The following is a 12,557-nucleotide window of genomic DNA, read 5'->3' as shown; positions in this document are numbered from 1 at the left end:
AGAGTCATCCCTCAACTCTCCTGTTTGAGATTGCTTTCTCATTCTTCCCTGAGCAAAATTCTGGCAGCCACACCCTCACGGAGATTATTCCACTTTTTTTAAAAAAATAGATATGTAGATCTCCAGAACTAACACAGTATTACAAATGTGGTCTCACCAGTGCTCTATATAAGGGGATCACAATCTCCCTCTTCCTGCTTGTTATACCTCTGGCTGCATAGCTAGAGGTATAACAAGCAGGAAGAGGGAGATTGTGATCCCCTTATATAGAACGCTGGTGAGACCCCATTTGGAATACTGTGTTCAGTTCTGGAGACCTCACCTACAAAAAGATATTGACAAAATTGAACGGGTCCAAAGACGGGCTACAAGAATGGTGGAAGGTCTTAAGCATAAAACGTATCAGGAAAGACTTAATGAACTCAATCTGTATAGTCTGGAGGACAGAAGGAAAAGGGGGGACATGATCGAAACATTTAAATATGTTAAAGGGTTAAATAAGGTTCAGGAGGGAAGTGTTTTTAATAGGAAAGTGAACACAAGAACAAGGGGACACAATCTGAAGTTAGTTGGGGGAAAGATCAAAAGCAATGTGAGAAAATATTATTTCACTGAAAGAGTAGTAGATCCTTGGAACAAACTTCCAGCAGACATGGTTGGTAAATCCACAGTAACTGAATTTAAACATGCCTGGGATAAACATATATCCATTGTAAGATAAAATACAGGAAATAGTATAAGGGTAGACTAGATGGACCATGAGATCTTTTTCTGCCGTCAGTCTTCTATGTTTCTATGTTTCTATCCACACCTTCTTCTAACCTGGAAGTTCCAACTTTGATGTGATTGTGGGCCATATCCTTCCCTTCCAACACCACCACACACACCCCTACCACCGCCATCTTTCCATCGGAGCATCCTTTGCTTTTCCCAGTAGAAGACAACAAGGAGGACTTACCTTCTGCTGGGGGAAGAGTCACAGATATGGGGATCTCCCCCACTTTTCCTATCTGGGCACAGGCTCCAGCCGCCGGAGGCAGCCTCTGCTCGGAAGCATTTTCCGGAATCGGTCCAGCGGCCTTGAAGGGATTCACTTTGGGCTTGGGAGCAACGACAGGGGCAAATTTTTTCTGGGGACTGTAGAAACTTGGAGTGGAGATGTTGATGCTGACAGTAGAGGTCATGCGGGTTCCTGGGGCACCGGATGAGGCCATCTTGCTGAGGGTGGCACAGGACCTAGATAAGGAGGGCAAGAAAGAAAAACCCTGCTATCAGTCACGAACAAGGCATGGAGTCCAGGGCCAGAGCGGTGAACGAGAGTATTTGAGATGGAAAGGGAGGGCAGAGGCAAACAGGATGCAAGGAACAAATACACAAGGTCCAAAATGTAGATAAGCCTCAGCCTCCGATTAGGGTGAGAGAACAGCCAGGCCTGAACTTCCTCCCTGCATATATTTTGGGAACAACCTAAGCTCTGTCACATGGGGAAAGATGGATAAATGCCACGGAAGAAACCACATGCCTCAAGCGTAGGTTCCCCCTCTTATGGGGCATGCTTGGGGAGTCAACGCAGCTACGTGTAGGAGAGAATAGGGATCTGTGTACATTACGGCAGTGTTTCCCAACCTTGGCAACTTGAAGATATCTGGACTTCAACTTCAAGAGCCTTCTCTGTGGCGGCCCCGGCTCTCTGGAACCAACTCCCCCCGGAGATTAGAATTGCCCCCACCCTCCTTGCCTTTCGCAAACTTCTTAAAACCCACCTCTGTCGTCAAGCGTGGGGGAACTGAGACATCTCCCCCTGCCTATTTAGTTCTAGTGCATGATATGACTGTATGTATGTTTTTTATATTGGGGTTCCTTGCTTTTAGATTTTTAAATGTATAATTGTTATCTTAGATTTTAATTATTAGATTTGTCAGTATATATTGTTTTTTCTCACTGTTGTGAGCTGCCCCGAGTGTGCGGAGAGGGGCGGCATACAAATCTAATAAATAATAATAATAATAATAATAATAATAATAATAATAATAATAATGATAATGATAACAACAACAACAACAACTCCCAGAATTCCCCAGCCAGCATTTGCTGGCTGGGGAATTCTGGGAGTTGAAGTCCAAACATCTTCAAGTTGCCACGGTTGGGAAACACTGCATTACAGCACAGGGGTTTAAGAGGACGACCGCTCCGCATTTCTACCCATTTTAATGCAGATAACAGAACTGCCCCCCTCCTCCTTCCACGCTCTTCTCTCTCTCTGCCTTTTCGTCCCCTCTCTTTCGCTTCACCCTCAAGGCACTGGCTCCTCAACACAAAGGCAATTTGGCAGCAGCGGATAGGAGAAGAACAAAAGGAAACCTGTCTGTCTCCATGGCGCTGGCATCTGCGAGGCAGCCCCTGGAGCCCCTGATATCCGTGGTCAGCCCCGTTGCCCCTTCCTTCTCCTCCTCCTGCTCCGTCCTGCAGCTGGTCCGTTCTGCCTGGTCCTTCCCGTCACAAGCATTCTCGGGCAGCATCCTTGCCTCTCGGCTATCGGCGCTGCCACTCCCCCACCCAACCACACAGGAAGCAGCTCCTAGACCCAGCCAGCCGTGCTGACACGTTCCTGGAGTCACAAGTCTTTCCTTCCCAGACTGAGCAGCAGAGAGATTGCCCTGGAGCATGAACGTCCTGCTGTTGGGCTTTTCGGCGGCTGAAGCCAAGGCACACACAGCGAGCAGCCAATTATCAGCTGCAACCCTGACACGAGTAATATATTTTTTCTTAGTTTTCTTTTTTTTAAAAAAGGTTGCTTTGCAACTGTTCCCAGGCAGTTAGAAAGCACAGTCTCACTAGACCAATTTAAATACATAACATACTAATCCTCTTATAAAATATCAAATGCTTGCCTGTGTAGTTTAAGGCACAGCGACTGTGCTGGGAAGGGTGTTTATTTAAAGCAGTGGTTCTCAGCCTTTCTAATGCCGCGGCCCCTTAGTACAGTTCCTCATGTTGTGGTGACCCCCAGCCATAAGTCTAGTGCCAATTCTCCCAACAGAGCTTTAAGCAGGAAGGCCAGAGGGACACCCCCACAGTAAATGTCTGATTGGTCGGATTGTAAAAATATGTTCCAAGGCGCCAGAATAGAAGCTTTAGTTCCTAACACCATGGGAAATTTGTCTTTTCCCATGAAACGGTCATTCGATCCCAAGTCCCGACCCCCAAGTTGAGAACCACTGATTTAAAGGCCCGCAGGTTTTTTTTTAAAAAGATTTTTTATCAGTACGTTATACTCTATACATATCAGTATCTAAGTGATGTCATCAAGGTGTCTGGAAGCTGTGGAGGTCAGGAGGAGGGAAAATAGCCTTCACCTGATTCCTGACAAGGGAGAGTCTCTTTGGGGTTGTTGGCCTTCCGTTTCGTTATGTTTCAATGTAAACTCTGGATGGGTAACACTCCTGTACAATCTGGGGTTCCTGCTCAAAGAGAAGGGACAGTTATGGCCAGGAAAGCCTTTGCAACCTTTGTGCCAATTCACTGGAGGCACTGCTCATGGACACTCATACCCTAATCATCTCTCAGATGGGCTACTGCCATGCACTCTACATGGGGCTGCCCTTAAAAAACATTCAGACGTTATGGCCTGTCCAAAATGCTACAACATGTGCAGCGAACCCACTATGTCCAGGGCGGATAAAAACAATGATAAAAAATAATAATCAGATTTTTTAAATTTTTAAATTGTTTTTTTATTTTTTATCAAATTTATTTTAATAAAATGTTTTTGGAGTTAAAACCTATCTAAATATAGTTTTCCATTTAAGATACATTAATAATTTAGTTTATTCAGCATGAAATGGAGCTTAGTTAAGTAGCATGAGGTTGTGGGTGAGTCAACAGCAGGTCAGAGGAAGAGCCACTGCAGGACAGAGGTGACAGTTGCTCTTTAAAAAATCATGATTTAAATCAAGTTAATTTAAATCAAGCCTTTTTGCTAGTGTTTTAAATCAAATCCACCCTGCCATGTGCAGTAGTGAGATGCACCGACTTCCAGTAAGTTTTGGAATGCAATTCAAAGTGCTAAAAGCCTATCGGGACACAATCTGAAGTTAGTTGGGGGAAAGATCAAAAGCAACATGAGAAAATATTATTTTACTGAAAGAGTAGTAGATCCTTGGAACAAACTTCCAGCAGACGTGGTAGATAAATCCACAGTAACTGAATTTAAACATGCCTGGGATAAATATATATCCATAAACATGCCTGGGATAAACATATATCCATATTTCTATGTTTCTATCATAGCAAGAGGTCAACTTATTTGCAGGACTTCCTAACTGCAATAGTTTTTGCCTATTCTCCACTACATCCAGTAAAGGGAACATGCTCAGTGAAGCAATGTCATTGGTAGCAGGAAGTATGCTTTCTCTGCCATGGTACCTGGCTTATGGATCAACTTTTCCTCTGGATTTGGATGGGCTGAAGATTTTGCTTTCCAGAAGTCAATGAAGCCCAGCATGTGTCCAAATGGGTACATTTTGGCCCTGACGTCACTTTTTTGATTGATATGATCATGTATTATAATTTACCACAAATGTTATACCAGAGCTATATAAATTTGTTAGCTAACTATAAACAGAAATAGACAGACCATATCTTAGTACCATGGGCTTTATTAATAAACATTTAAGGCAATTCTTACTCTTTAAGAACTGCAAATTCCTCGGAGAGGGGCGGCATACAAATCTAATAAATAATAATAATTATTATTATTATTATTTGTTGTTGTTGTTGTGGTTAGCTCTGGCCCAGCTCCTGCCCCAAGGACTGTGGATGTGTGGGAGATACCCACATGCTGCAGGCCTGTTTTGCTCCCGGTGGAATCTGCTGATGAAGGCTCCTCTGACCAAGAAGACATAAGTGACAGGGAGGAGGAGAGTGTGGCAGACAGCTCAGAAGGAGATCAATTATCTAGCTCCTCCTTGGATTCAGAACAAAAGTTAATGATACAGCCACTCATGCGGAGAGCGATGCATAGGCAACAACAACTGAGAGATTATTATCAAAGAAAATGAGGCCACCTGTGGTTGGGTGGAGCAGCCTGTGGGTTTGGCCATTGTGGAGGATTATCTGATCATTGTGTTTCGTGCCTGCTTTGCTGACTTCGACCTTGGTGTGTTGCTTTTCCCCCCGCTTTGAAACTAAACCAGAGCAAAGTGTGTTTCACTTTGTGAAAGAAGAAGGACTGTGAATTGCCTCACAGCTGCAAGCTAAGTATCACAGAACTGATAAGGGACTTGTACAAATTACCAGTTTGTTTGGAGACAAGTGCTCTTTGCTATACCAAAAGAGGGCTTAGTTTAAGTGACTTTTCATTATAAAGAACATTGTTTTGAATTTCCAAACAGGTGTGTCTGAAATTTGTACCTGTGAATTTTTAGGAGAAGTCTACCAGAGAGCCCGACAGAGCAATTATTATTATTATTATTATTATTATTATTATTATTATTATTATTATTATTTTACTAGTACACTTACATCCAGCCAGTCCAAAGAATGAAAATGCAGTCTACCCCACTATTAGAACCGAACCCTCAGGAACCACATCAAAATCAGATAATTTTAAGATGCAAGAAGATATCTTTAACACTCTGCTTCAGATAAACAAAACTGGGGGGAGGGAAATATTAATGATGCTGTGTTGTTATATTCCAACCCAAATTCAATCAGTTTTCATGCTGAGCCAGATGCCTTTCCTTACTCATTAAGTTCAATTGGGTTCAAGGCTGATCCAAAGCAATATAAAATCTGAAGCATGTCATTAAAATCATGATTATTAGACTTCAAAACTCAGAATAGTTACCTTAGAATTTGATAAATGGGAACTTGCTTGTTCTGGCCTCTGCCTTTGTATTTGCATAGTTCATATTAGTTCCTAAAACTAAGAAATTGCAAGTCAAGCAAGTCCTAAGCATTTTTCCTTACATGTACTCATTTCTCTCTTCATCCTACTTCATGCCACAGAGCTCATTTTGTCCCATCAGTTACAGGAAACATAAGGTTCTGCTTTACCAACTTTTTCAGGCTATCCTACCAATTTCCCAAGAGATGGCAGAACCAGATTACATATAAATGGAAAGGCTCAACATTGACACAAAGACTGTCAGCTGTCCCAGAAAGACACTGGCATAGTAGGAGCAGCTGTTCCAATTCCTTCACTCTCCCCCACAAGAAGCCACTTCCCAATTGCAGCTGCCCTGCCCATCTTATCCCCTTTTCTTGCCTTCACCAGCACTGAGTCAAACACTACATTTTGCAAACTGGTCTCTGAAGAGACACTCCGTTTCCAAGGTCAACTGATAAAAGGAGTTCAATTGTACTTAAGAAGCCAAATAAGAGCCAGCCTAAGAGTGACTGATAATGTTCACATGGGCAAGGGAGAATATTTCTTCCTGTGAGCAAGTCTCAACCAGTTATTGTATCTCTAGGCTTTAGAACAGCTGTTTGGGAGGGTGGCCACAAAACGTTCAATGACTACCTTAATGGCTTTTGGTCAACCAAATTAAAGCTTTGGTTTTAAAAAGAGTGAGAGGAAGTGGGGCACTTTTTAGTAGTACAAACTGCCTTCAAATCAGTACAAATTGCACAGGCTGCTCATTTTAAATTGCTTAGGATTTCTACCAGAGTACTGTACTATAATTCCTATCACGTCAAAGATTGAAAATGAAGTTTTCCTTCACACAAATTCTGCCTTTTTCAAAGTAAACGAAAGTTTTCACCTTCCTGAAGAATTCCCTTCCATGGAGAATTACTGCAAACTAGTTCTATCAAAATGCTTAGAAGACAGACAAAAAATCCCCTCCTGCAAGTTCAACATACAAGCTACACAAAAGCTGCACTCTATTTAATTTTCCTTGGCATTATGTTACCCCTGATTTTGTGGTCTGATGGAGGAAGAGATTCCATTACATTTAAATGTCCATTAAGAGGTGAATGGGATGATATGCATGTGAAAAATAGTATCATGTATAAAATGATTGCAATCCAAACACACTAAACAAAGCTCCAGTTAATCAAGGGGTACACCATATCTACAATTTACATTGTTCCCTTAGGTAGGTTGGAAATACAGAATGCTTCTTCTTTAAACAAGAAATAAAATTCTAAATACAGTACTGATATGCTGGCTCTGTTAAAAAGTGCTACTGCTAACATGCTGTTATGCCCTTTGTTAAAAGGATACTATAAATAAACATTTATTATTATTGTTATTGTTATTATTATTATTATTATTATTATTATTATTATTATTATTATTATTATAATATATAAAAATTATGGGAAGACGCAACTTCATTGGTCCTTAGTGAAAATACGACAATAGCATATTTCCCTTTCCTTAATTGGCTTTGCAAGCATATTACATGAATTCTTTTCAATAATTTTCACCATTTTCTTCCTTCTTTCCTCACCACTCCCACCAAATGTCCGGTGCTAAGTGCTCATTGCTAATCCTCTGCCTTTTGTTTTGTTTGTTGGCAACAAAAAAAGTGAGATTGCAAGAAAAGATTGAGGCAGGAAAAAAGTGGGAAGGGCACACAAGAGTCTTGCAGTCAGTCTGTGTAATTTTTAAATGCATACAACTGTTAAAATAGTTTCTAATGAAATATTAAATATATCGATATACCCTCAATTCAAAGGGTTTCTTTCATTTTTAGAGGCATAGTAGCAAAAACACAACAGCAAAAACCATCTCTAGACAGGGAAGTTCTCCTTTAAATATTAAATGCCTTTATGCCCAGTTTATGAAAAGTGTTAGAAACACTCAGCCTCATCAATTCTAAAATGTATATTGATTTTGCACAGCAAAGTGAACTTAATGTTTCAGCAATACCAGTTTGCCCCATTCAGACATGCTGTACTTTAGCCCCAATCAGCATGACCAGTAATAAGGGACTATGGAGTTACAGTCAGAAAAACTCCAAAGGACACCAGGCTGGGAGCAATTGGACCACCCATCCTGCTTCAGTGCAGTTTCAAATATCTAGTGGTCAACCACTGAATACATACAGATAATAAGCATCTCCACCCAAAATAAAGAATGAGTCTAATATCTCTAACTCCATATTAATAAAGTAAGATTCCTTGTGGGTCTGCTACGTAAAAGCATTCTACTTTTGACCACCATTCCACTTGAAGAGTCATAGCCTGTTTGCTTGTATGATCATGTTGTCCTTCATTGCACAACCACTCCAGAACTAGTGTCTTACATAGCTTGCTGTCACAAGTACTGTATATGTTAATTTTATAAATGCACTTAATTTGGATTGTTGTAGTGTTAACAATCTTCTGACACTGGTTGGATGTTTAATTAAGGATAATTTTAAATTTGCGCATTGCTTTGGGCTCCTCGGGGAGGAGAAATGGTATTTAGAAAATCAATAACACTGTAGCTTTTCTTTAGATCGGGAATTGTTCAATATGTAGTTACTAACAGCAAAGGAAAAAGGTGAAGGTTGTTTTTAAAACTGAAATGTTTTTGTGCAACTTCCTAGTTTCAATTCCTTTCTGGCAGCAGCCCTATTTGTAATACTGTACATTAGAAGCTTCCCAATTAATATGTCAAGTTTTGGAAATGCAAGCCAATTTCATTACTAGAATTTAGGATGCCTTCAGGGCTCAGACATATCCAGGTTGGTGTCTGCTTCCTAGACAAGGCTTTGTGACCTGTGATCTACCAACCACAATACAGCATATGTGTCATGGATTATGTCTGGTTGGATGAATGACAAACCTCTGGTTCTCATAGACAGTCAAGCTGATGTTTAGCAATGTTCTAAGTCATTCTGCCATATGTAGACTATGGGCTTATGTCTGAAGAGATCGAACAATTCAACTTTGTTGCCTCAAACAATTTGGGGATAGCAGAGGCCGGAAGATCCAGGATCAGTAGATCTAGTTAAGATTAATGACAACTTGAGGTGGGATTGTACCAAGTTATACTTCTGAATTCTCAATACAAATTGTAATTCTGTGAGCAGCCGGAAACTCGCATATGGTCCTCAATGGAAAGAGGGTAGTAATAGCATTGTGAACATGTTGCCTCAATTCTTCATCTGTTACTTCCCCCCCCCCTCCATTCCTTCTCATTGCTAATCATGTGCCTTTTGAGTTAGTAAGAGACGCTGCAGAAAAGCAATAGCTGTTTTAGATGCTTGTTACTGTTTGTAGGAAGTTTTCCTGTTACATATCTTTTTATCTGTACTTAGCTGTGAGCCGCCCAGAGTCCTTTGGGAGTTGGGCGGCATACAAGTCCAAATAATAAATAAATAAATAAATTCCTGGGCAAAAAACCCCTAAAGTTATATTAAGATTGCAGAGTGTTTAACCAAGTATGTAGATAAAAGTCGCTCAGCTCTTCCTTTTTTTAACATTGGAACGGCTGTAAAAACTCGACCCCAAAAAAGTAGAGGAAAATAAAAAACAATCCTAGGAAGTTTCAACGAGCAGCAACGCTAAGTGTCTTTCTATATAGTAAGGAGTACCCAGAAAGTCACGCAAGAGTTGCCGTCCCGACAAGAACTTTGAGCAGATTCTTTTCCGCTATCTAAAACACATCTGGAAAAGCGCTCGGGGGCGCGGGGTTGCGCCACCCCCCTCCGGCTTGGTTTGAGCTTTAAAGCATGCAACAAATTCCCAGCGCGCGGCTCAGCTTTCACCGACTGGCGGAACTTTCCAAGACAAAGAAAAGGGGGAGTCGGCTGCGGGGTGGGGATACTGCCCCATAGCAGGGGAAGGGGGGGTCGCAGGAAAAGTCCGAAGAGGGCGCCCCCCACACACACCTATAATTGGTCGGCATTTCCCGAGAGAGAGGCCTTTTCCTCAGAATCCCAGTCCTTCTTTTGCCCCCCAAATTTTTCTGTCAGAGTTGAGGCGCTTCTCTACCCCCCTCCCCATCGACACCATAACCCCCCCCCCCGCGCGGTGGGGGGAGGGAGACCCTTCCAGGAAAAGTTCTTGCTGCAAATAACGTGCCTCACGGGGAGGTGCGCGCGCGCGCGCCCGCCTTCCAGGGGCCAAGTGGACGATTTCAGCCCCCGAGTGACCAATCAGGGGCCCGAAAAAAAGCCCGGGAGCCGCTCGCGCCCTCCAAGCCCGAAAGGCAGCAGGCAGAGCTATGGAGGAGCCAGCCTGCGGAAAGCGAAGACGCAGCTCTCCCTCCCGCGCAGGGAAAGGCGAGCTTACCTTCAAGGGATCGAACACTGCTCCGGGACTCCGCGTCTCTCTATCTCCCTCCGACAGGCGAGGCGCTGCACAGCCTCCGGCGGTTTGCTTTACCCGTGGCCAGGCGTCTCTGCCTTTGCCTGGCCCGAGCGCAACTTTCTAAAGCAGCCCTGGCTTGCCAAGAAGGGGGAGTGGAGCAAAGCGGGGATGGGGGCGGAGGAAAGCCGAGAGAGAGAGAGAGCCGGTGGAGCCCCAAAGGCTGCCGGAAAAAAAAAGAGCCTCCCCCTGCCCAAGCGTTTGACCATAAAAGGAAGGAGGCTGCGCTGAGCTAACAGCTGAGCTCACTCTTCGGGGAATGTGGCAATCGGGGAGGCCGGCGACGGCATGATGGGGGCGGGGGAATGAGTGCCGAGCGGGACCGAGGCTTCCGCTCTTCTCTGAGGAGGCCGGCTCGCCTCTCGTTTTACTCTATAGGGCAGGGGTCCTCCAAACTTGGCAGCTTTAAGACGTGTGGACTTCAACTCCCAGAATTCTCTGGGAGTTGAAGTCCACACGTCTTAAAGCTGCCAAGTTTGGGGAGCCCTGCTCTAGGGTCAGTTCCTGCCTATTCTGGGCGCCCTCCGAAGTAGAGGCAGTCCTCCTAGGAAATCGCCGTCGGCTTGACATACGGGCGGAGAAGGAAGTCCCCTTGGGCTTCGCTTAACGTCGGCGCAGCGCCCGAACCTATTAAACATTTACCCGCTGAGGGGGCAGTTGGAGCTTTTTAAAAAACAAAAACAAATCTAAATTAAATTTAAAAAATAAAATTTTAAAAAGTCTGACTGAAAAGGACAGTCATTCATGGTTTAATGGGCGCTGGCGCTTTCTTCAGTCCCCGTCCTGAGGCGCGACTTTTTCTCTCTCGTTGGAGCGCGGCCCCAACCTTTGCCCACACCCGCCCCCTCAGCGTATGGTTTTCTTCAACTTGGGCCGCTACCCTCTTCTTCAACTTTATTGAAGGAAAAAAAACGGTCTTCAGTTTGCCTCCTGGACCCTCGCTCCCCCTCCTCCCCTTCTTCTCCCACTAGAAGTGATTTCATTTCCTTTGGAGCCCCCCGAGCTCCGAGAAGCTGCTTTTGATGAGTCAGGGTCTGCTTGGCTTCTCCACCCACTCTCTCTTTTCTCCTTGAACCAGCTGCAAGAGTTTTCTGACTCAGAAGTTCCCTTTTAGAAAAGGGTGAAGAGGTTTGTTCTTTCTACACAAAAAGCCCCCACAGTTTGCTGTTGTTAAAATTGGTTGCATTCTTATCTTCCTAGCATCAAGGAGAAGACCGGGTGCAGGGAGGAGTGGAAGCTTTTAACTTAAGTGTAATTAATACTGTTCAAAAGATCAAATAAAGATGGTTGCTGTCATAAAGACAAAGAAGAATTCTGCACCATTTCTCCATTCTAGGTTGCAGTCACAACTTGCTTTCCCCATGCCCAGTTTGCTTCTTACACGGTTTTTGCAAGTACTTAATAGAACCTTTGTTCCTTTCATTCACTCTGTAACTTTATTTGGTGCGAGCTGAAGATTTGCTTGTGCTTTATCTATCCTGCTCATAATAACAGTACAACAGAAAACAAAAAGAACATGCATTGCTAGCCCTCAAATGTAATCAATGATATAATATGCAGCTGCGAGAGCAATCATGGGCTTCCCTAGGTATGCCCATGTCACACCAACACTCCGCAGTCTGCATTGGTTGCCGATCAGTTTCCGGTCACAATTCAAAGTGTTGGTTATGACCTATAAAGCCCTTCATGGCATCGGGCCAGAATATCTCTGAGACCACCTTCTGCCGCACGAATCCCAGTGACCAGTTAGGTCCCACAGAGTTGGCCTTCTCCAGGTCCCATCGACTAAACAACGTCGTCTGGCAGGACCTGGGGAAGAGCCTTCTCTGTGGCGGCCCAGACCCTGTGGAACCAGCTCCCCCTGGAGATTAGGATTGCCCCCTCCCTCCTTGCCTTTCGCAAACTCCTTAAAACCCACCTCTGCAGTCAGGCATGGGAAAATTGAGACATTTCCCCCTAGGCCTATATAGTTTTATGTATGTATACTTGTGTTGTATGTTCTTTTAAATAATGGGATTTTTTAGATTTTAAATATTAGATTTGCTCTCTGTATATTGTTTTATTATTGTTGTGAGCCGCCCCGAGTCTGTGGAGAGGGGCAGCATACAAATCTAATAAATAAATTAAATAAATAAATAAATAAACTACACATTTAGGGATCTGATGAATTCAAAATGGCATGCTTCAGGAGTATCCACCTATGATTTTCCTTCTTTCTTTTTCTCTTCCTCTTTCTTCCTTTTTCTTGTTGA

At 43.4% G+C, this 12,557-nt stretch overlaps 1 protein-coding gene across 2 annotated transcripts in view; it reads right to left on the bottom strand.

Annotated features, from left to right (window-relative positions):
- Nucleotides 1-10,735, bottom strand: part of ZYX (zyxin) — a 43,545-nt gene extending 32,810 nt beyond the window's left edge. Inside the window, exons 1-2 of one of the 2 annotated variants that reach the window (XM_070742042.1) lie at nt 10,231-10,735; nt 959-1,236 (exon numbers count right to left, since the gene is read on the bottom strand). In XM_070742042.1, the coding sequence (XP_070598143.1) occupies nt 959-1,214 (256 nt within the window). In that variant the 5' untranslated portion in view covers nt 1,215-1,236; nt 10,231-10,735. Of the gene's footprint in view, nt 1-958; nt 1,237-2,361; nt 2,698-10,230 lie in introns of those variants that run through there. The other variant, XM_070742041.1, reaches the window with a different exon arrangement.
- Between the last annotated feature and the right edge of the window lie 1,822 nt (nt 10,736-12,557).

Source organism: Erythrolamprus reginae, chromosome 2, assembly GCF_031021105.1.
Source record: "Erythrolamprus reginae isolate rEryReg1 chromosome 2, rEryReg1.hap1, whole genome shotgun sequence".
Taxonomy (NCBI): Eukaryota; Metazoa; Chordata; class Lepidosauria; order Squamata; family Dipsadidae; genus Erythrolamprus; species Erythrolamprus reginae.
Note: the sequence above shows the minus strand (reverse complement) of the source record. Positions and strands in the feature narration are given on the sequence as shown.